At 36.3% G+C, this 25315-nt stretch overlaps 1 protein-coding gene across 1 annotated transcript in view; it reads left to right on the top strand.

The window, feature by feature from the left end:
* LOC102149449 (translation initiation factor IF-2) overlaps window positions 1-25315 on the top strand; it is a 90466-nt gene that overhangs the window by 27152 nt on the left and 37999 nt on the right. The window contains exons 5-6 of the mRNA XM_070252765.1: window positions 22632-22703; window positions 22898-23064. Of these exons, the coding sequence (XP_070108866.1) occupies window positions 22632-22703; window positions 22898-23064 (239 nt within the window). The remainder of the gene's footprint in view (window positions 1-22631; window positions 22704-22897; window positions 23065-25315) is intronic.

Raw genomic sequence — 25315 nt, 5'->3', positions numbered from 1 at the left:
AAAGAGTTTTGCATTTAATTATTGTATTCTTCCACTCCAGGATGTATATTTTATTTAAAAAAATTTTTGGATCCTTATTGAGAATTTTAATCTGTTGATTCATTGTTGCCATATTTTCCATTGATTCTTTAAACATAGATTCCTTTAGTTCTTTAAACACTTATAGTACCTGCTTTGAAATCTTTGTCTACTAAATCCAATACCGAGACACTCAATTTTTATTGACTGATTTTTTTTTTTTCTGAGAATGGGTCACAGTTTCATGGTTCTTTGCCTGTCCTATAATTTTTGTTGAAAATTTTACATTTTAGTTAGTATAGCAACTCTGAATTCTGATTATTTTCCTTTTGAAGGTTGTCCTATTATTTGTTTAGTAACTTGTCTTGGCTAAATCTCTGAAATGGGTCTTCTCCATGTTATGCTGCTGCTGATTTAAAAGAATTCCTATTTTTCTCTGTAAGCCTGGTTTCCTAGAGGTTAACCTTATGTCTGTGTAGTTTAGTGTCTTCCAATTTTTGAATGAGAGTTGTGCTCAAACACAGTGATCCATTTAATGAAAACCCATCCTTTCCTCATTGCATAGTATTGTTACTTTGGTCATAAATCGGGTGGCTCTATATGTCTGGTCCTGTTTCTAGACTCTTTATTCTGTTCTATTAGTAGGTTTGTGTCTCCTTGCACCAATACTACATTGTCTTAATTACTCCATCTTTTTAATAGATCTCCATATTCTTTATTGCTCTTCAAAATTATTTTGTTATTGTTGGTTTCTTGTATTTTTTTTTTCCCCTGAGGAAGATTCACCCTAAGCTAACATCTGTGCCAATCTTCCTCCACTTTGTGTGTGTGTCGCCACCATAGCATGGCTTGATGTGTGGTGTAGGTCTGTGCCCAGGATCCAAACCTGAGAACCTGGGCCACTGAGGCAGAGCATGTGGAACTTTACCCACTTGGCCATGGGTCTGGCCCTGGTTCCTTCTATTTTTTAAGGCATTTTAGAATCTGCCTTTCAATGTCAGCAAAATAAATGCCTTCTGGAATTTTGATTGTGATTAAATTGAATCTATAGATTGATTTGGGGAGAAGTGACATCTTTACGATAGTGAGTCTTCTAATCCATGAACATGAAACATCCCTGCACTTATTAGGTCTTATTATTATAGGAAGAGAAATAAAATTTCTTTTCATGATATTTTATAGTGTACAATCAGAAGTTTTGCAAATTTTTTCATTAGATTTTTTCTAGTTATTTCATGTTTTTTGATACCTTTAGAAATGTCATTTAAAAATTTTATTTCTTATTTGTTGCTGATAGAGAGAAACACAATTGATTTTTGTATGTTGATCTTGTATCCACTAACTTTGACAAATTCCTTTATTGTCTTAGTTTGAGTTTTCATTATAGAAAGATTAATGTGGAAGTAGTTTATTTGTGAGGTGATCCTATACTAGTAGTGGGGAAGTGAGACAGAACAGGAAAGGCAGCATATAAATGGTACATTATCAAACTAGTTACCACTGTGGGTAACTGGAACATAATCATGTTGGGAAACTCTGAGAGTCAGTTGAAAAGCACATCAGAATTATTCAAACAAGGAACAAATAAACTGGGGCATTTACATTCCAACTCCTAACAGTCATTGGTGGAGAGTTACTTCTGGGGCAGGGGGCACTAATTCTTAAACATTTTCAGTCTTTGGTGTTTGCAGGCAAAGTGGGTTGCCATTGCCAGTTGGAAGTTGGGCTGGTAAGCTACAATGATAAGGCCTTAGGGTCTAAGTGTGGAACACTAATGTCATGCACTACAGCCTATCTATTGCACATCTCAGATCTTTTGTTCACTGTATCCCATCCCTGTTTTTCAAGGTGTATCTGGTGAAAATTTATAAAAACAAATATGTACAACATGAGGGTTATTGACAATCTACAGTCTTTTTGCAGGTTGTCCTGACACTACAATGGCTGGTAGAGGTTGCTTGCCCAGAGAGTAATCCAGAACTTCATCCCTGAGAGATTGGACCCCTGGTTACTCTACCTTTGTCAGGTTTGTGATTGTTGCAATAGTTCATTTGTATTATCTCTGTGCATGAAAGTACAGGAGATGTCCTACTGAATCCCATGAGTTCCAGAGATATTCCATGCTTCTTCAATTATATCATAGCTGCCCTCTCTCCTTTTGTTAATCATCATCAGTTATCTTTGCTAGTGTAGTAACTGTTGCTTGTTGACTGGAAAGAAGTCATAGCTTTAGGTTTTGTGGAACCCTTACCGTGTCCAGTAAAAGTTTACTTCCTCTGGGAACCAGGATCTCTAGATATGAAGAATGTCACTGACCAGGGCCATTCTTAATCCATTCCTACTTCTACCTCTTGTTCTCAGGAACCTGTTAAATTTTACCTGTTTGCCACTGTTCAAAGTATATAGTACATCTTGAAGAATCTCGAAGAACAAGGAGTTGACACCTTACTTGCACTTCTAAGAGATCATTTCAGTACTTTCATGATGTATGGTAGGACCAGTGGATTGTACGATCATGTTACCTTTGTTGCCTCTCTTCCACTGTAAAGTTTTTTGGTTCTATTGTCCAAGGCAGTGTTATGTGGGATAGCATAATGACATAATTAGACAGTCCTTGAATCCTTGGATAGTACTAATTGCTGAGTCACTAAGGGCAGGAAAGGCAAACCCAAGTTGTCTGCTTTTTTCTTTAGTGTTAGGAGATACAAGCTGTAGTAAGTTGGTTTTTTACTTTGAAAGGGATGTCTTGGCATGTCCACAATCACTGGACCCCTAAAAATCACTGATATGACAAGCTTCTTACTCTTTGTAATATTTTTCTCTCTATCACATGTGTCTTACTAGGGCTCCCAGTGTACTTCTCAGGCAGTTCCTTCTTCGCAGGTCTGAACAACATGTCATCAGTATAATGGACCATTGAGATATTCTGTAGACTATTCAGATGATTAATAGTCCCTTCGGACTATTCGTCATTGGGAAGAGGAGAGTTAGCATAGCCTTAGGACAAGACTGTAAATGTGTACTGATATTCAGTGCAAGTGAATGCATACTAATTTTAATTCTTTTGATGGCAATTGAAAAATGTATTCAGTAGAAAAATAGCCATGTAGCAAGTGCCAGAGGTTGTACTAATCTCTTGTAGTGGGTACAGCATCCAGCATGGCAGCTTCAACTAGGGCTATAACTTGGTTAAGTTTATGGTAGTTCATCATCATCTCCACAAGACAGTTTTATATCTTCCTTTCCAATCTTTTTGCCTTTTATTTTCTTCCTTTATTTCTAGCCATTACAATGGCTAGTATCTTCAATACAGTTTTAATAGTAGTGGTGAGAACAAACAGCTTTGTCTTGTTCTCATCTTAGGGGGAAAACTTTCGTCAAGTATGTTATTAATTGTAGGTTTTTCATAGATGCCCTTCATCATTTTGATGAAGCTCTCTTCAGTTTTCTGAGAGTTTTGATCATGAATAACTGTTAAATTTTGTCAAATGAGTTTTCTGCGTACATTGTCATTATCATGTTTTCCCCCAAATTTTCTGTTAAAATATGTTTTTCATTATGTATATGTTATGTCATGTATGTAATATAGTGATTACATTGATTTACAGATTTCAATTCAACTTTGCATTTCTCAGTAAACCCCACTTTCTCATGTTATTTTAATATTTTTATATATTGTCAGACTTTATTTGCCAATATTTTACTGAGGATTTTTTTGCTTCTATATTCAGAGGGCTATTAGTCATAGTTTTATTTTCTTCTAATGTCTTTGCTTTTGGTGTCAGGGTACCATTTTGAACTCATAAAATGAGTTGAGAAGTGTTCCCTCATCCTCTGTTTCCTGAGAAAGGATTAATAGTATTTCTTCTTTAAATATTTGATCGCATTTACCAGTGAAGCCATCTGGGCCTAGTGCTTTACTTGAGGGAAGGCTTTAAATTAGAAATTCGACTTCATATATATATATGTATATATAATTATTCAGATTTTCTATTTTGTCTTAATCAGTTTTGATAATTTCTTACTTTCAAGGAATTTGTTAATTCCATACAAAGCTGCTCATAATATTCCGTTTTGTCTTTTTATCTTAGTCAGATCTTAGGTACTATTCCACTCCCTTGTATGGTCTCATTTGTATCACAGAGGAGAAATAGGTCTCGTAATTCCCCTCCCTGGTATGTTTCTGGGTTAGAGTCTTTCAGTAAGAGACACTGAAAGAAATTTTCAAGATGCAGGAGGGGAGGCTAAAGTATGTCAAAGCACTTGCAGAGAGATGCATAGGCAGAGGGCAAACTTAAGGTTATTCAATAACTTTCAGCCAAGATCCTGTGAATCATCTGCCAAAGTGTTGTAACTAGATGAGTTAGCATGTGGCAGATTCTGAAGAATCACTCAGATGGTGCTTCAGCTTGAGATAGTTGGCAAGTGCTTCCTAGAGGCTCTTAAGATTTACAAGAACTTCTGGTGAACTTTTGATACCCACCCACTTCAGTATCAGAGACCTTTGCTCACTTAGCTCTTCTAGTGGTTATTCTATTTATCAGTATTAAAACGTTTTATGTTTGGAATATATAAGTGGCTTCTGTTTTCTTGACTGAACTCTGACTGACACAAATATTTGTCTAAAGTTAGTCACTATCTCTACCCTCCTCGTTGACCTTGCAATGAATTATAGTTTTTTAAAACTTGAATGGCCCCTACTTATTTTACATATTATTACTGTCTATTATTTTAGATCAGGTTTTTTCAGCCTCAGCACTACTGACATTTTGGGCCAGATCATTCTTTCTTTTGGGGGGCTGTGCTGTGCATTGTAGTTTAGTAGTATTCCTGGCCTATACCCGCTATGTGTCAGTAACATCGTCCCAATCAGTGACAATCAAAATGTCTCCACATATTGCAAAATGACACCTGGGGGGCAAAATTTGTTCCCATTTGCAAACCACTGTTTTAGATCCTCCTTGTTTTTTAAAATCGCTAAATAATAATTATAATAAAAAGTATAAAATATGATCATTTATAGCCAATGTTTGTTTAGATTTACTGATGCTTTCCAATTTCTTTGCTTACCATCTCTTCTTACATCTCAGTTTTTCCTTCTGGGTTAAATTCCCTTATTTTTGAAGAGATTCCTTGCTATTTCTTTGCTGTGCATCTGTTGGTGACAAACACTTTTTTTTTTTGTCCCCAAAGTCTTTATTTCACCTTTATTTTTCAGTGATTATTTATGTGGGCACAAAATTCTAAATTAACTCTTTTTTTTGCATGTGTCAGGATTTTGAAGATATTGTCTTCTCGATTCTCTCTCTCTCTTTTTTTTTTTTTTTTGAGGAAGATTGGCCCTGAGCTAACATCCATGCCCATCTTCCTCTATTTGATATGTGGGACACCTGCCATAGCGTGGCTTGCCAAGCCGTGTCATGTTGGCACCCGGGATCTGAACTGGTGAACCCCAGGCCGCCGAAGCGGAACGTATGCACTTAACTGCTGCACCACTGGGCTGGCCCTCGATTCTCTTGTTTTGAGATGCCTTTTCAGATTGATTATCATTCCTTCTGAGTTTTGTCTTTTTCTTTCTGACTCCTTTTAAAAATCTTTTCTTTGGCTTTGGCTTTTGTACTTTCACTAAAATGTGTTCATTATAGTTTTTCAGAAGGTGATATCATAGAATTCTAAACGTGCTCAGTTATCTGGTTTCTCAGTCCATGGGCTATTTGTAGTAACTTACTAGAGAGGAGTAAGTAGACGGAAGCAAGGTAGAGAACTGCTAAGCACAGTCGCAGTGAGAACGGGAGAAATGGTCCATCATTAAAGGAAAGACAGATAAACAACTCTTTCTGTCATCTAGTGGTCCAAAAAATGCTTTTGTTGTAGAGTTGTGTTTACACCTGCATTTACTGCTTTATAAAGCGTTAGAATCAAGACTGTTCTTTTATGATGGTGTCATTAGTGTTTTATTACTTATCATTTCTTATTACTTATCATTATCATTTGTATTTGCTATGTCATCAGTTAAGTGGATAAGCTGATTCCTGATCTTTTGGCTTGTTTTAGGCCTCTAGGGTGAACAAAATATACAAACTATAGACAGATAGAGTATATATAGTGAGAAAAGCCACAAAAATTTCTAAGTGTATATATTACCATTTCTTTAGAAATTTACAACTGTGATTATGATGAGAAGGGCTCTACTATTATTTTTAATTTTGTGTTATGAAACTTTCAGAATACAAACAGTTGAGAGAAGAGTAAAATGAACCCTGTGTAACTAGCACCCATCTTCAAAAGTTATAGACATTTTGCCAATCTTTTTTTTTTTTGCTGGAGTATCTCAAAGCAAATTTCAGTCGTTTAATCCATAAATACTTTAGCATGCATCTTTAACTGATATAAACATTTTTATATATAACCAATCATACAATTGTCACATCATATCAAAATTAAGATGAAAATCATTTATATCATCCAATCCTAGTACCTTGTCAAATGTCTCCAATTTTCTAAAAATTTCTTTACATTTAGTTTGACACAGGATCTAAATAAGGCTCAAACACTGTATTTTGTGTTTCTATTTTAAAATTTTATTTCTATAGCTACCCCCCTTTTTTTTGAATGCCATTGATTTATCTTATGGGGTGTCCCTCAGTCTGGCTTTAGCTGATTCCAAACAGGACTTGGAAGTATTCCTGAAAGGATGTTTTGTGGACCATCAGCATCGGGATTACCTAGAAATGCAAATTTATGGGTTTTACTCTTGGCCTATTGAAGAAGAATCTTTGGGGATAATTTTGATGCTCACTAAAGTTTGACAATCATTGACCTACAGGTTTGATTAGGTTTAGCCTCTTTTTGGGTGAGGGACGAAAACAGTGCCTTGGTGGAGTTGAGCACTGCGGATTGTATCGCATGAGCGGTACACGACACAAATGGTTGCACCTCTTTTAACGATGCTAAAGTTGATCGCTGGAAGGTGCTTTTGTCCAATCCTGTAACAAATCCTCCCTCAGTGTTTCTCCTAGTGTTTATTATTCTCCTAGTGTTGATCCTAGTTATTGCCCATTTCCATTATTTCATTAGATGTTACAAATAGTGATTTTTAAAATTGTCATTTTTTCTGGATTTTGGCATTGGAATGATCATCTGATTTTTTCTTTAGATAGGTTAATGTAATGAAATATAGTAACGGATTTTCTAAAATGGAATTACATTTGTATTCCCACTTGGTTATTGGATTATGTTTGCCAACATTTTTGTCTGTTTTATTGTACTGAGATTTATAAGTACTTTTAGTCTATGGGGTATTATGTGTGTGTAATCTTGTTAAATTTTGGTATTAAAGTAATGCTTAGCTCAAAAAAAGAATTCAAAAAATTTCCTTCTTTTCTATTTAGAATTGCTTTAAGATTATCTGATTTTTAAAGGTCTAGTAGAATTTCTGTATGAAAAAATCTGGCCTCGATAACTTTTGATAGGAGAGTTCTGTTACTACTTTTTGTATGTCTTCTATGGAAATTTATCATGCGCTTGAAAAGGAGGTGAATTCTCTGTTGGGGAGGGGTTTCAAAGTTTGTTATATATCACTCTGCCTTTGTTTACTACAAACAACTTCTTTCTTGGACTGAGAGAGATTGGTTAAAATATTTTAATATTAGTTTGTTTCTGTCTGTCTCCTTGCAGCTCTTGTGATTTCTGCTGTAAGTTGTTGCTGTGATACTAGGTGCATAGATATAGTGAGTATTTTAACTTTGTCAGTTGCAAACTTTAGCATGATTAAGAAGTCCATTCTTTTCTCATTTCATGCATTTTTGGCCTGAGTTGTGCCTTGTTTGGTATTAAGTTTGTGATTTCTTCTTCCTTTTTATTTGCATTTGCATGGTATATCTTTGGCCATCCTTTATTTTTAACCTTTTAGAATCTGTTTAAAATCTGTTGGAAGTATGTCTTTAAATTTAGCATGGAATTAAAATTTACATTGTTAAGTAATCAGAAAATATTTTCCTTTTAATAAGTGATTTAAGCCCATTGGGTTTTATTGATATCAACATTGATTTTTAAATTGCAGTATTTATATATGAATAAACCATATATAAAGTGACATATGTATTGTATATTTGTATTACATTTTACTTAAATAACATATCATATATAAATTTATATATTTATATAATATGCATTTTGTATTTTATACATTTTATTTACTTTGAAATATCTAAAATATCTATTTTGCATATTTATATACAAATAAATTTATATAATGCATATAACATTATATACTTCATATTTATATACATTTCTCATGTATATATCTCAATGTTCCTTCAAGTCTTCTGTTATTTCAGGAATGTTTTCTTGAATAATAATTTTAAATATCTGCTCATTTTTGTTAATTTGGCTTACTCTTTTGAGAACTTCAATATGTTAAATCTTCGTTGCTTGTTTTTTCCATTTATTATTTTCTAATTTTTTGTGTTCATGTAGTTTTTCCCCTTTGATTTTTAAAATACTTCTTCCTTCTATTCTCTATTTTTCTTTATTATGCTTTGTGACGTATGGGATTTTGTGTCTAATTTTAATTTCTGAAATAATTTTTTTAATTTCAATTTTTATCCTGAGCTCTGTTAGCTCTTATTTCACATTCTCTTCTGTTTAGCCATCTCATCTATTTCTGTTTTTTGCTGTTGTTTTGTAGCTTTATAGTTATTTTTATTTTGGATTATTTTGTCATATTAGGTGACAGTTTTCACCTGATGTATTGTCATATTTTTCTGGTGTGCCTTCCTCAGATATTCGTAGACTATTCTACTGATTTTTATCATTTCTCTTACAATATCTTTGTATAGGGCATAATTGCGATCATTTTCTCTTTCTCATTTCTAAATGATAAGGATTTTTCTGCAGTTTATGATGAGATTTATGTTTCAGTGGTGGGAGGCCAGAATGTCTTTTCTAGCTTCATAGTGTAAGGGTTCCCTTCTTGTGTTTTAAATTAAAGCATTATCAGTATGGGCTTTCTGTATAGGCAGCTCCATAGAGCTGAGTTTCTGGAACTCTTTCCCCCAGCAGCTGAACCTTTCGTTTGCCTACATTGTTGCTTGTATTCTACTATGAGCAGGCCCTCTATCCTTCTGAAAGAAAGACTTTGTTGGGTGTTTCCAAGACCCTAGCAGGCTTAGGTCAACCTGCAGCCAATCTTCCTATAGACACTTAGTGTGTCTCTGTTTATGGGGTCTTTTTTGCATTTCCTGAAGATTGGGCCGTGTGGAACTATGTCACAGTTTTGCAAGTAACCATGCTTACCGAGGCTTTCCATTTAGTGTGGGCTTCACTCCTTTTGAAAGAATTGGCAATTTCTCTTGTCCTAGGATTTTTCAGAGTATAAGAACTCCCCTCTCTTTTCCCTTCTCCAAACAGCTGATGACGTTGTACAGATCTTCTGGAGGTTCTACTGTTGTCTTTGATTTGCATTCCTCTGCCCCTTCCCCCTGCGCCATAATCTTTTGTTTATGAGGATACACTGATGGAGATGTTGATTTTTTTTTTAATATTCTAGTTTCTCTGTTTGATTTTAGAAGGGATTTAGTGATTACACTGTCATCATAATTTTGTCTTGCCTATAGGTCTTTCTATTATAAAGAGGATTTGTTTATCCTTTCAATTCATCTACCACAAACACTGCTAGAGTTTTACGCTGATCCTAAGGTACTCCTTTACTGGTTTGCTTGAGTTTTCCCATCATCTAGCTGCGATGGGTGCTACTGCTAATGGCTCACACCTACAGATTTCTTCAGAAGATTGCCTTGGGGTATTGGAGCTACCTCATCCAGAGTTCCAGGGGCCAATGATTGACAAGTGTGAGGATTTACAAACTCTGGTTTCATACCTCAAGGCAGGATAGACTTTGGGGTACAGTTCCTCTTCAGAGCTCCCTTTGGGATCAGGCTGAATCTAGACTTCGCTTGAAACTATATCCATGCTGAACTCTTACCCTTTGCCAATTCTGCTTCCTTCACTCTCCAATAGGTTTCTCCTGAGAGTGCTTCTTCATTCAGTCAGTTGCAAGATAACCCTCCCTTCAGACTCAGCTCCTTGTGAAACCAGCTAAGACAGTTGGTACCAGAAATGGGGTGGTTCTAGGAAGCTGACTTTAAGAATGGGATTCTCGAGTTGGATTATCTACCATTTAGTTGGCAATGAGGACCCTCGTGAAAGGTGGGATGCTGGTGATTTATGACAGGTATAGCAGTGAAATTACTAAGATTTTCAGTTGCAGTGAGCTGTGATGGTAAATAGATGGAATAGATGTTCTGGCTAGCGCAGTAGCTCATGTGTTTGACAGGTACAGGGGAAATGGTAATTATGAGGATTATGGAATTGATGGCTGTTGCTCAGTATCATTAAGGCATTGAAAAGAGTAAATTACAGGCTCAAGCTACTTAGTCGTTAATTTTAAATGGCGTGTGAATGTCAGGGGACCAGCTTGGTAATGAGCCTCATCTCTTGCAGGTAGAGGACTTATGTTGTTGAAAGCCCAGGGCTTAGTTGTAAGAGTTCCAAAACTTCAGAGGTAAGCTACTGATCGTGTCAGTGAGTTTTCAGCATCTCAGGAAGGAGATCAAAAGAAGTTCACACTTGCCTGGGATGGACAACCATTTAAATTCATAGTTTTGCCATATTAATTCTGTTCTCTGTCATAATATAGTCAAAGGAATCTAGATCATCTGGACATTCCATAGAACTTCATGTTGGTCCTCTATACCAATTACATAAAGTTAATAGACATTATAAAAAATGGCAAGTATTCCAGAAGCCCTGGTAAACTATAGCCCCAAGAGGATGAGAGATGCATCCTATAAAGATTCAGGTATCTGATGCATCAATGATATTTTTACGGTCTAGTGGTGAGTGACATGCTGCCACATCCCCTCTAAGATGAAGAATAGATAGTTGCACCTTGTACCTTCTATCACTAAGAAAGAGCCATAACACTTGGTAGGCCTCTTTTGGTTTTGGAGGCAGCATAATTTGCGCTTGGGAATACTATTCTCGCTCATTTATTAAGTGAGTTAGAAGACTGCCAGTTTCAAGGGGAGTCCAAAGTAAGAAAGCTCTACATCAGATACAGGTTACAGTACTGGCATCCCTGCTTCTTGGGCTATATGAACCAGTAGACCCCAAGGCACTGGAAGTATTTATGGTGGAAATAGATGCTGTATGGAGTCTCAGATAAACCCAATAAGAGAGTTCTGCCCCAGAACTCTGGACTTCTGGAGCAAGGCCATGTTGTCTTCATCAGAGAACTATACACCATTCAAAAAAGCAGCTCCTGATATACTGCTGGTCTTTGATAGAGACTGAGAATCTGACCGTGAGATATTAAATGACTCTGCAACCAGAACTACCCATCACAAACAGGCGCTATTAGATTCACTAAATTGTAAAGTTGGTTAGGCCCAATGGCAATACATCCGAGACTGAGATTGAGTACGTCTAGAGGGCACAAATAAGTTTCGTGTCATCACTTATTGTTGCACTAATGCCCCTCTTTTAGCTCACACCTGTGGACTTGTGAGGGGTCTCCTTATGCATGTAATGAAAGAAGAAAACATAAACTGAGCTTGGTTCATGAATGAGTTAGCTTGGGATATTTGTACAAACCAAAACTGGATTATTGCTTCACTATCCCTCCTATCAGTGTTGGCCCTTAAAGACAGTGGTTAGGGGACGTCCTCCTAATGGGAGAGCTTCAGGTGGTACACCTGATAATCCATTTTTCTTTTAAGAAGGAAATAGGCCAAGTAAAAATATACACAGGTTCATGGGCTGTGGCAAATGATTTTGGGTGTTTTGTCAGGTCCTGGAAGGAGCAGACTGGAAGACTGGATTGAGGAATCTGGGGAAAAGGCATGTGAGTGGACCTTGTGTTGCATGTTAATGCATACCAGAGAGCATGCACTATGGAAGGGTCACAAAACAAACAAATGGATGGATGACGCAGCCAGCCGATGAAGGTCAACCTCTGTCCTTGGCTGTTCCAGTGCTTGCACAAATGGACTCATGGATGAAATAGCTGTGGATGGTAGAGAAGGAGGCTATGCATGAGTCCAACAGCTTAGGCTCTCTTTCACCAAGGCTATAGTTATTGCCACTTCTGAATTTCTGACCTGTTAGCAATAGAGATTGATTCTAAGCCCCAGATAATGGTATACTCACTTGAGGAGATCAACCATCTATTTGTTAACATGTTAATTACATCAGACTCTTTCTATTGTTCAAGGGGCAAGGCTTTTTGCTTACTGTTCTTGATACATAGTTTTGGATATGGACTTACTTTTCCTGACCAAAGCAACTTGGCCAGCATCACTCTCTGCAGTGCATTGTCTGGCATGATTATCCAGGGTTTCACCGTATGTCTGATCTATGGACATGGGATCAGATGAAGAGATCCAGTTTATGCCAAATAAAGTGTGACAATGGGTGCATGACCGTGAGATCCACTGGTCCCTGCCACATAAGGCACCATCCAGAAGCAACCAGCCTGATAGAGTAATGGATTGGCCTCTTAAAAATGCAGTTAAACTCCAGCTTGGAGACGGTAATTGCAAGGATGAGGTATTACAGAGTGTAGTCTATACGTTAAACAGATGGATATTGTCCAAGAACCACAGAGTGGTAGTAGAAGTGCCCCTACTCACCAGCGCTTCCAGTGAACAACTTGAGGGTATTTGATTCCATTACCTACAACCTTATGCTCTGATGATATAAAGGTTCTGGATCCCAGGGGAAGGATGCTTCTACCAGGGAACATAGTAAATCTCCCACTAACCTTAAAACTATAGCTGCCATGTAGTCATTTTTCATTCTTTGTGACAGTAGAACAACAAGCCAAAAAAAAGGAAAGAAAAGAAATTACCATATTTCAGGATAATTTACTGTGATTATCATGAGGAGCTAGGGATGCTGCTGAACAATGGGGTAGAGGGGCAGAAAGGCAAGTGTTTGGCACTCAAGTGATCCACTGAGGCTTTTCTGAAAATTCTCATGCCTAGTTTTAGCTGTAAATGGGAAAATATAGCAAGTATGGCCTGATAAGGGTATGGTAACTGGGGCTTTAGAACCCCGAGGGATGATGAAGGTCTCTGGTTCACCCTATCAGGCTAGCCATCTGGAAGAAGTGATGACTGAGGGTAAGGACAATCTAGAATAGACAGTAGAGCAAGGAGATGATGAGTGTCCATTAGGGCATCAAGATGAATTTCTAGGATAGGGAGGTGGCGGGCACTGTTGGTGTGTCTACAACCCCAAGTCCCTGGCCAGAATTGCTTTATAGGTTCAGTTTGTGTTGTTTGTTCCTGGGCTCTTGAGGTACTATTCCAAGAGTTGGTAATCTTCTCTGGAGAATTGCCTTTTGGCTATTGAGTTACCTCTCCTGGAGTTGTCTTGGAGTTACTCCCTGACCCCATGCCCCAGGGCAGCCCTTCAGCTGAAGACAGTCGGTACAGGGGATACAAAAGCCCAGCCCCCTTGTCTCAAGGTGGGAAAGACTCTAAGGCACAATTTATACTCTAGAGGTCCCCTAGAGCATCAGGCTAAGGCTAGAATTTCCCTGAAATCATATCTACTTTAGCTGCATCTTCCTCCCTCTCTTGCTTCTCTCACTCTCTTCCAGGTTCCTCCTGAGAGTGCTCCCTCAATAAAGCACTTGCAAAAGTATCCTTGTTTCAGACTCTGCTTCTAGGGAACCCGGCCTAAGACACTATCCGACTAGTCCATAGTTTTGTGAAACAGAAAGATAAATTGCCAATGTAGGTCACTGTAAATTCAGATCAATCTACTTCTTCTCAGTCCCCAAATGCTTAAAGATCTACAGGGCTTCCAAACATTTACTAAAATATATTTCGTGAAGGGAGTGATTTTGGAACTGTACGAGCAGGTGGTAGGGAAAAGTGTTTTCTGAAACTATTGAAATTATTAGAACACTTTGCAAATAACATTCTGGCAGACTTATTTGAAATATTATATGGGGGAAGTTCCAGAAGGGATAGAATTTCTTGATCATCGAAAGTCTGTTATTAAAACTTAAAACACAAATTTGCCAGTATTGTTCAGTAAATTCTCTTATGGCTTTTGTTAATCAACCCCTGTACATTCTTTAAAGATCTAGCTAATTTTCTCTACATAGTCTGCAAATAGAGTGCATTTCATGCTAGTGAAAGGACAGTTAAAGGAAGTGTGTCTGGTACACTAACATCTTAACGATTATTAAGTTTTTGCTTTGAGAAAAATATTCATCCAAGAACAACTTAGGAGAACTTGCTCAGCAGATCCACTTAAAAAAGATGGGGCTGACCAGCGGCTTGGTGGTAAGTTCATGAGCTCCACTTAGGCCGCCAGAGGTTCACAGATTCTGATCCTGAGTATGGACCTAGCACTGCTCATCAAGCCATGCTGTGGCAGCATCCCACATAAAATAGAGGAAGATTGGTACAGATGTTAGCTCAGGGCCAATCTTCCTCACATACAACAAAAAAGAAAAAGGGATAAAAATGCTCCAGCATCTATGTTCAGTTATATTCAGATCAGGCTCACTAAGGGGCTATTTTCTCACCAATGCTAATTTGAAAGCCAGGACACGCTGCTGCTTCAGTGTCAGGATTTTCATGTGGTATCGCTTTCTTATGTCTCCCATATACTTGTTTTGCTTCTGTCTTCAATTTATTTCTGATTTTACTTTTTAGAAGGTAAAGTTTTAAAATTTTGGAATAATTTTAGATTTACAGAAAAGTTGCAGAGATGCTCCAGAGTTCCCATATATGTTCACTCAGTTTCCCTTAAAGTCAACGTCTTATATAACTATGTTGATACATTATATTTGTGAAAACTAAGAAATTAGCATCAATGTATTACTATTAACAAAATTCAGGATTTATTTGGATTTTACCAGTTTTTCCACTAACGTCCTTGTTCTGTTCCAGGATCCAGTCCAGGATCCTACCTTGCAGTGAGTTGTCCTGTCTCCGCAGTCTCCTTGGCTCTGTTTCTCAGTCTTTCCTTACTTCTTCATGACCTTGACAGTTTTAAAGATTATTGGTCAGACATTTTGTAGAGCGTCCTTCAATTTGTATTTCTCTGATGTTTTCTCATGATTAGACTGAGGTTGTGAGTTTTAGGGAAGATTACCGCAGAGTTAAATACTGTTCTCATCACATCACAGCAGGGGGCACATGAAAGCAACTTGACTTATCGCCGTGACGGTACCTTCCTATTTCAGTTTTGACCGTTCATTAGACCCTATAACAACCCGCCTTATTCTTTTTTGATTTGTATAGTCTTCCTGTTGCTTCTTAGTTTCACAGATCCTGGAATGCTCATCTTTTCTCTGTTCTGATATTTGTGTCTTTTTGGGCTTTATGTGCTCTAAGTTTTCTTTTCATGATGCTCTAACTCTTGTTTTGCATATGTTCTCTTTTGCTGGATAAAATCTCATCAGTCAGGTTCACTGACCTACTGATGTTACAGCTTATTGCTCTCCATGTTTTAACTTGAGAACAGTAGTGATAGAGTCAGAAACAATACCAAATTTTGTTCAATAATCTTCTGTTTGAAAATATAGGAAACGGGCAATACATTTTAGTAAAATGGTTAAAATAAATAATTTTTGTGCCTAGTGGAGTGAACTTCACTGATATTGAATACCTTACTCTCCCAGTGACTCCACCTGCATAGACACTGCAGGACAACACACAGTCTCTCCTTCGGAAGAGTTTAAAATTCAGTGACAAATAGATTTTTAACCCTTAGGTTGGGCTTATTTTTGTGGAAATAGTAAGAATGGCTTATATAATACAAGTTATAATTTTTGATATATTGTTGCAGATTTTAAATCATACGTAGTCTGAGACATTTTAATCAACAAATTTTAAGCACTGTTTGAAAGGATTAATTCATGTAAAATTGTTGTTTTGCTTCTTCTATTACATTTGTCCTCACTCTCAGTTGTTCTGGACTCTCTAGGAACAGATATCCTATATTATTCCAATAGATGAGAAACCATATACTGTGCACCTTAAGCGAAGGTAATTTTTTATTCTTTAGTTTTCCATTTTATTTTATTTATATGAATTTGTTTACTTATAATAAAAAATTGAGTATTAAAAATTACGAATATAGTTGTTATTAACATTTTTAGTTGTTTCAGATGAATAGACGCTCTCCTGTGAATTAATTAAATTTTTGGTCCTAATGCCTCAAGTAGTCTTTTGTTAGGGGGGTTAGGAAGGGAAAAAATAGTGACTCACCTCCTGAAGAAAAATCGATACAGTCTTAAATTAGCAGAACCTGCAGGGCCTTTATAATCAGGACAGGATATCACACTAAGAAGTGAACCTGTAACTGACTGTATCAGTTAGGGTTTATCAGGGAGGCAGGGCCACCAGCAGGGATGTGGAATAAGGGATTTAATGTAGAAATTAGATCATACACTATTGTGAGAGCTGGTGAAGTTTATGGAAAATAGTACTAGCTATGTGCCATCCTTCAGGGAATTGAGAAAATAATCAAAATAACTTTCTATAGGGTTTCATTCTTTGATGAATGAGTTGAAAAAGCTTGGCTTGGAAGTAATTTGTGACTTTCAAGAGGATAGTTTCAGTTAAATTTTGGGAGTAAAACTAGACTACATGGTATTAGGGAGAGGCAAATTGTGAGAAACCGAAAGTAGTAAGTGTAAATAACTTTTTCAAAACCATTGGGCAAAGAAAAAAGAGGAGGCTCAGACGAATGCTTTCTAAGAAAGAAGAAATGAAATTTTTTAGCTGAGGAGAAGTTTCTTTTTTCTTTTTTTGGGTGGGGGGGGGGTCGAAGATTAGCTCTGAGCTAACATCTGCCACACAATCCTCCTCTTTATGCTGAGGAAGACTGGTCCTGAGCTAACATCCATGCCCATCTTCCTCTTCTAGATGAAAATAATCCATAACCAATCTATAGATGAAAATTTGGGAGAGTTTATTCTGAGCTGAAATCTGAGGACCATGGCCTGGGGCCTTTCTTCCCAAAGGAAGAAAGGGCACCAAAGAAGTGAGGTGTACAGAGTGGTTATATACCCCCAAACAGGACGTTTCACATATGATTGAAATGTCCCTCCCACAATAGTCACAAGATTGCCCTGTTGGCACAGGGCTTGATGGACACAGCAGGTAGTGGGTCTGCTATCTCGGAGGGCATAGCAGGAGGCAAGTCTATTGTCTCAAGCTGGGTGGTCACAGGTGAGTGCAGCAATCAGTTCCTAGCCTAAGGAATGATGCTTAATCCTTAAGGAAATGCCAACGTTGGGAGGGGGAGGGAAGTTGCACCTTTATCTTAAGGGCCTTTGTTCTTGCCATAGTAAATGTTTTAAAGCAGATATACAATGCATGCTCAATGGCCACAGTCAGTCCCTTTTGGAAGAAATAGCAAAGTCAGGCCAAATTAGGTTTACACCAAATGGCTTCCTCATGTACCCCAATATATCCTATTGCTTGCCATTTCTATTTGTCAATGTATACCTGGGAGCTGCTCAGGCAAGCTGAGCAACTCGCCAAAATGGCTGAAACCCCCACAGCTGAAATATCATATCCAGCTGAAGACAAAGGAGGATGTTGGGGGTGGGGGGAGTCAGTTACAGGAGGTTACCAGGCAAGCACAATAAACAAGTGCAGATTTAAGTCCTTGCCTTCCCCATTGATTAAGAGTTTGTAGAGATAAGGTCATCTCCCCTTCTTCCTGGTAGAGAGGGAGATATCTTTACAGATGGAGAGTTCCTTTACAGTGTAAATGTCTCTTACAAAGGGTAAGTAAATTCTACTTTTCAGTTGCTTTCCTGGCTGCAAAGTAAAGAGCCACAAATAATCCTCATGCCAAAGAGACATACCTTGGGGTGGCCAATTCCAGGCTCCCACAGGGGCTCTATTTTTAGGTATGTATATGTTTTTAATTGTATATTTTGATAGATTGACCCATTTATCAATATATAATATCCTTCTTTGTCTCTTAAAATTTTTTGGCTTAAAATATATATATATTTTTTCTGATATTAGTGTAGCCATCTCAGTTACTATTGGTTACTTTTACATGGCATATCTTTTTCCATGCTTTCAGTTTCAACTTTTTGTGTCTTTGGATCTAAAGTGAGTCTCTTTAGAAAGTATATAGTTGGATCATATTTTTTTGATCCATTCTGCCAATCTCTGTCCTTTAATTGGAGAGTTTGATACATTTACAATTAAAGTAATTAATGACAAGGAAAGACTTACTTCTGACATTTTATCATTTTCTATGTTTTATATATATTTTTGTTCTTCAACTATGCCATTATTGCTTTCTTTTGTTTATTTGATTTTTTCCTTGTGTATTGTCTTGATTCCCTTCTCATTTTTTTCTGTATATTTTTACTTAATTTCTTAGTGGTTACCTTGGACATTATAATTAACATCTTAAATTTATAATAATCTTGGTTTTAATTAATGTTAATTTAGCATTCATAGTTTACAAAAATCTCTGCTCCTATATATTTCTAATCCCTTTATGTTGTTGTCATAAATCATATCTTTACACATTGTACTCTCATTGAAATTAATTTATAATTATTGCTTTGTGCATTTGCTTTTAAATAGTATGAGAAAATAGAGGAGTTACAAGCCAAAAGATAATAATACTGGCTCCTGTATTTACCAAAGTAGTCCCATTTACTATGTTCTTTATTTCTTTGTACAGCTTTGAGTTACCTAATGTACTTTCATTCTGGCTTGAGAGACTAACTTTGGTATTTATTGAGGATAGTGTATTAGGGCTATCAAAACAAAGTACCTCAGACCAGGTGGTTTAAACGACTCAAATTTGTTTTCTCAGTTCTGGAGGTAGAGATCTGAGATAGAGGTGTTGGCAGGGTTGATTCCTTCTGAGGCCTCTCTGTTTAGCTTGTAGATGGCTATCTTTTCCCTCTGTCTTCACATGGTCTCCCTTCTGTATGTGTCTTTATCCTAATTTTCTCTTTTTATAAGGGTACCAGTTATGACTAGGGCCCACCCTAATGACCAAACTTAATACTTCTCTAAAGGCCCTATCCCCAAGTATAGTTACTGGTGGTTAGGACTTCAGTGTATGAATTTTGAGAGGAGACAATTCAGCCCATAACTGGCAGCTCTCCTGGCAACCAACTCCCTCAGTTTTTGTTTATCTGGGAATGTCGTAATTTCCCCTTCATTTTTGAAGATTAGTTTTCTTAGATGCAAAATTCTTGGTTGACAGTTTTTTCTTTCAGCACTTTAAATGTCATCCCACTGCTTCTTGCCTCCATGGTTTCTAATGAGAAATTGGATGTTAATATTTTTGAGGATCCTTTGTTCATGATGAGTTGCTTTCTATCATGCTATTTTCAAAATTCTGTCTTTATCATTGGCTTTTGACAGTTTGATTTTAATGTGTGTTGGTGTGGATCCTTCTGAATTTACCCCACCTAGAGTTTTTCGATTTCCTTGGATGTGTAAATTCATGTCTTTCAACAAATTTGGAAAGTTTCCACCCATTAGTTCTTCAAATTTCCTTTCTGCTCCTTTCTCTTTTTCTTCTTCTGGGGACACCTATTATGCATATGTTGATATTCTTGATGATGTGCCACAGGTCTCTTAGACTCTTCATTTTTCTTATTCTTTTTTAATTCTGTTCCTCATACTGAATAACCTTGATTGATTTTTTTTTTTGAGGAAGATTAACCCTGAGCTAACTACTGCCAGTCCTCTTCTTTTTTGCTGAGGAAGCCTGACCCTGAGCTAACATCCATGCCAATCTTCCTCTACTTTATATGTGGGATGCCTACCACAGCATGGCATGCCAAGCAGTGCCATTTCCGCACCCAGGATCGGAGCCGGTGAACCCTGGGCCGCCGAAAAGCGAAACAGGCAAACTTAACTGCTGCACCACCAGGCTGGCCCCAATTGATTTGTTTTGACATTTGAATTTTCCTTTGTGTTACTGTATTTTAAGCTTCAGAATTTCTCTTTTGTTATTTCTGTATTTTTATTGTTATTCTTTACTTGGTGAGTCATCATTCTTCTTGTTTCCTTTAGTTCTTTCTCCATGGTTTCTCTTAGCTCTGTGAGCATCTTTGCCTGTTAGTCCAATGTCTAGGCTTCCTTAGGAATAGTTTCTGTTTCTTTTTTTCCCTGCAAATGAACCACACTTTCTTGTTTCTTTGCATGCTTCATATTTTTTCGTTGAGAACTGACATTTTGAATATTACAAAGTGGTAACTCTAGAAATCAAATTTCCCACCCTTCTCATGGTTTGCCATTCTTGCTTATTGTGGGTTGTAGTTTGTTTGTTTAGTGATTTTTCTGAACTATTTTTGCTATAGACTATGATTTGTCTCTAAAGTCTATTTTCCATTAATGGTCAGCTAATGAATTGATAGAGATTTCCTTAAATGACTGTAACCAACAGTTTATTGTTCAGAATTCCTAAAAGGAAAGGGCACACCACATCATGCAGAAACCACACAGGGGAGCAACAGGGTAGGTCAGGAGACAGAGAGAGCAAGGGGAAAACATGAGCAAGGAGCCTCGATTGTGGTTTCTGTGGGAAGGAACGGGCAAGGCAAGGTAAACAGGTTTAGACTAGGCTAGTTTCAGTGGATTCTGGGGTGTAGCGGTTGTCTCTGGTTGTCTGGTACCTGGCCCTTGGGTGATTAGGGCAGGGGAATAATGGCTTGGAGTATAAGAGCCTGATAATGGAGGTGGTTGTGGGTTGGATTCTGGATTGATTAGTTGGGTAACAAGGGGAGGGTAGGACCAGGGAAGACTTTGTGAAAAACCTTCCTTTGCAAGGGCAGATAAGTATGAGAGAAGGTTCTTTTCAGAAAACTGCAAGAATTTTAGTATGATTAATACACAGGATTGAAGAAGGGAAATGGAAAGAAATGAAGAATTGACATGATATTTGAATTTTATCCTAAACGTGATGGAGAGTCATTGATAGATTTTGAGCAGGGGAGTGACATGTTCATGTTTTCATTTTAGAATCCTAATTTTTGTAGAAGTGTAGGGACTGGATTGCTGGTGGGAAAATTGGAGAAGGAAGAACAATTTAAGAGACTATTGAAGTAATTAAAGTAAAAATTTATAAATTAGTAGTAATAGGAATAGAAGGAAAAGGACACTTTTAAAAGTTACTGATGAGGTTGAATTACAAAGACTTGTAAATTGATTTGATTTATTCATTCACTTAATAAATTTATCGAGCATCATCTAGGTGCCAGTTAGAGTTCTATTTACTGAGGACACAGCAGTGAATAAAACAGAAAAAGTTCTGCTGTCATGGAACATGTAGTATAATAAGTGTGGGAGGTCATAGATAATAATGCTGTTCACTAAAGTACTGGAAATGTAAGTAGGAGCAGATTTTTGAGGGAGCCTGATGAGTTTAGTTTTGGATGTGTTTAATTTGAGGGTCCTCTGGAGCATCCAAGGGATGGTGTTCTCTAGAGAGATGATTTATAGATATGGAATTTGACATTGGCACATTCCACAGAGCTTATTCAGATTCCAGCAGTTATATATACACTCTTTTGTGTGTTTTTCTGTAGTTTTATGTGATAGTATCACATATGTAGCCTTGTGTAACCACTACCACAATCAAGGCACTCAACAGTACCATCACCATAAGACTCTCTTAAGTTATCCCTTTATAGTCATACCCATCTCTTCCCCCTTCGCTATACTTTTTTTACCTCTGGCAAATCACTAAGCTGTTGTCCATCTCTGTGATTTCAGGTATATTGTATAAATGCTATCATGTATTATGTATCCTTTTGAGGTGTTTTTTATATTCAGTATTATTTTCTTGAGGTTTATCCAAGCTGTTCCATATATCACCAGTTCAGTTCCTTTTTATTACTGAGTAGTGTATTATGGTACGGTATGAATGTACCACGATTTATTTAACCAGTTAACCTTTGAAGGACATATAAGCTGTTTCCAAGATAGGGCTATTATGAATAAAGATATTGTGAACATTCATTTATAGGATTTTGTCAGCATCAGTTCTTATTTCTCTGGAATAAATGCCCAGGAGTACAATTGCTGGGTCATATGATACATTCATTATTTGTTTTGAAAGAAGCTACTGGGGCCAGCCTGGTAGCACAGTGGTTAAATTTGCAGGTTCCACTTCTCGTGGCTTGGGGTTTGCCGGTTCGGATCTCGGGTGTGGACATGGCACCGCTTGGCACACCATGCTGTGGCAGGTGTCCCACATAGAAAGTAGAGGAAGATGGGCACAGATGTTAGCTCAGGGCCAGGCTTCCTCAGAAAAAAGAGGAGGACTGCAGTAGTTAGCTCAGGGCTAATCTTCCTCAAAAAAAAAAAAGAAAGAAAGAAGCTGCCAAACTACTTTCCAGAATGGCTATACAATTTTACATTCCCACCAGTATGTATCATTGAGCCAACTTATATTCATTTTTCGTTACTGTCTTATTTTGAACTGTTTTAACCCCAAAGCAGCCTCAAACCTCTGAGAGTAGATGGAGAGTAAATCTCAAATATATTACATAACAAATTGTGTTTAAAATTAATTTTGTTTTTCAGTATGATTACTTGGGCTCTGATAGCATGATTATAACAAATAAAATCATCGAAATTATTGGCCTTGTAAATTCGGTAAGTATTGTCCTTTTCGTACTAGTTAGAAAGACTCATCCTGGTTTTGAGTGATAATTTGCATGAATTTACTTTAGAATTAAGTCATCCGTATAAACCGAGTGAGGATTTGTTGAGACATTGAATCTATTTCGTGGTTATGGTAAAATAACATAAAGATTAATTTTTCATCTATTTATCTCTTCTGTTTTTAGATGTTTGCCCAATTTAAAGTTACTGTTGTGCTGTCATCATTGGAGTTGTGGTCAGATAAAAATAAGATTTCTACAGTTGGTGAGGCGGATGAATTATTGAGTAGATTTTCAGAATGGAAAAAGTCCTATCTTACCCTAAGGCCTCATGATATTGCATATTTATTCATGTAAGAATAATGTTTGAGTATTCTTAGAAAGAAAACAAAAATCTGTGACAATGGAAGTTGCTTAATTTTAGGGAATTGTTATTCGTTTCTCACTATTTGCACTTTGACCATTGCGTGCTTTATTCAGGCCTTGTGCTCTCTTTCTGGTTGTCAGAGAATAAAAAAAGATTGCTAAAATTTATTTCTATGCTTATCAACCTTTTACGAATGGAAGATTGGGATTTGAAGAGGTGAAACTATGTCAGGACTCTCGGATCTAGTGGTGTATCTAGGGTTTGAAATTACAGTTTGTTAACTCCAGAGCCCATAATTTTAACCATTACATAAAGAGATGGGTGTTATCTTGTGAAGTTTATATTTTTGTTGTTTTTGATCAAAGGCTTGATAAACTAGGTTAAAAATATTTTACCCTAATAAATTTTCCTCATTATTTTTAAATGTTAGTTTTCTAATGATCAATTATAAGTCTATATTCATAATTTTATTCATATTAAATTTATTAGCAATTATAATCAGCAAATGTCTTTCAATAAATCTGTATATATGTATTTTTTGAGTTGGCAAACATTCATTTCCTTTTGCATATGTGAGATTAATCTTTTCCCCACATCTCTGCCAACAATAAGTGTTATTGCACTTTTCATTTTTTGTTAGTCTAATGGAAATAAATTGATGTAGTGTTTTTTAATTTGCTTTTCCAATGACTAGTAGATTTGAGCAACTTTTCATATATATGCTTCTTGATCATTTGGATTTGTCCTTCTGTAATTGCTTTTTCATGTTACTTGACTATTTCCTTGTAATTCATAAGGGTTTATTGAATGTTTAGTTATTAATCCTTTGTTTATCTGTATCAAAAACATTTTTTCCATATCTATAGTTTTTCTATAGATATTAAAAACCTTTTTTCTACATAAAATCTTTTATGTTTTATGGGGGTAATTTGTTAATCTTTTGTTTTTTATTTCTGCATTTTCTGTTTGATGAAGATCTCTCCCAGCTCTAAATTTAGTCTGCTAGATTATTTTTGGAGGAATTATTATTATTACTTTTATAATTTTTGGAGGGATTAATATTATTACTTTTTATAATTAAGTCATTTTCAGCTAATTTTTGTATAATATAAAAGTGAATTACAATTTAATGTTCTGCCACATTGATAGCCAGTTTTGCAATAAATTTAACTACCACTTTGTCGCGCATTTGTTAAGTTCCACAAACAATCTGTTGGAATTTTTAGAGAGATTAAAGTAAATCTGTATATCAGTTTGGGGAGAACTGACATGTTTACAATGTTGAGTCTTCCAATCCATGCAAATTTATAACACTGAATATTCTAGTCATTGATTATCGTATATCCCTCCATATTTTTAAGGCCTTCGTTAAGTCTTGCAGAAAAGATTTATAGTTTATAGTATAGTTTCTTTATGTTATCTGGAAGAGGTCTTCCAGATAACTGTGAGATTTATTTCTGGCTATTTAATATTTTTTGTGCTAATATAAATATATTTTTTAACTTTTGACCACATGTTTGAAGATATATAGAAATGTAATAGATTTTTGTAAGTGCTAAATTCATGTTTTTAAATTAATAGCCTTTACTTTTAGAAGAGTTTTAGTTTTACAGAATAATTGAGCAGAAAGTCTAGAAAGTTGCTGTATATTCCCTCTCCCTCCCCACCCCCACCACAGTGCTCACTATTATTAACGTCTTACATTGGTGTTGTTCATTTGTTGAAACTGATGAACCAATATTGATACATTATTAAATTAAAGCCGATAGTTTACAGTAGAGTTCACTCTTTGTGTTATAAATTCATTTTTTTAATCTAAGAATTTTTCTAATGAATTGTGTATCAGACTTTCCTACCTGTTTTGATATGGGTTTATCTTGTGCACCTGATGTGTAGGAGTAGCTCCTTTAGTTTTTTTTTCAATCTAATAATTTATTTCATATTTTTCATAGGATAGCAATAAAAGCTTTGTTTTGACCTTAAACTGCAAGAATGAGAAATTGGTCAGAAGTCCCAACTTTGGAATTTATTCTTTTCAAACTTGTTCTCTTCATTGCTCTCTGCCAAGTTTCTGTAGTGCATTCTCTTCAGCTTTTTTTTTTTTTTTTCTTATTTAAGTATTACCATCCTGCCAGTGTAAGGTAAAGAGAAAGTTTTGGAATTCCATTTGTTAATACTTTTACAGGAAATTCTTTTTAGCTTCAGTATATCTCGTTTATTTATTTATTTATTATTAG

Source organism: Equus caballus, chromosome 27 (assembly GCF_041296265.1).
Source record: "Equus caballus isolate H_3958 breed thoroughbred chromosome 27, TB-T2T, whole genome shotgun sequence".
NCBI lineage: Eukaryota > Metazoa > Chordata > Mammalia > Perissodactyla > Equidae > Equus > Equus caballus.
Note: the sequence above shows the minus strand (reverse complement) of the source record. Positions and strands in the feature narration are given on the sequence as shown.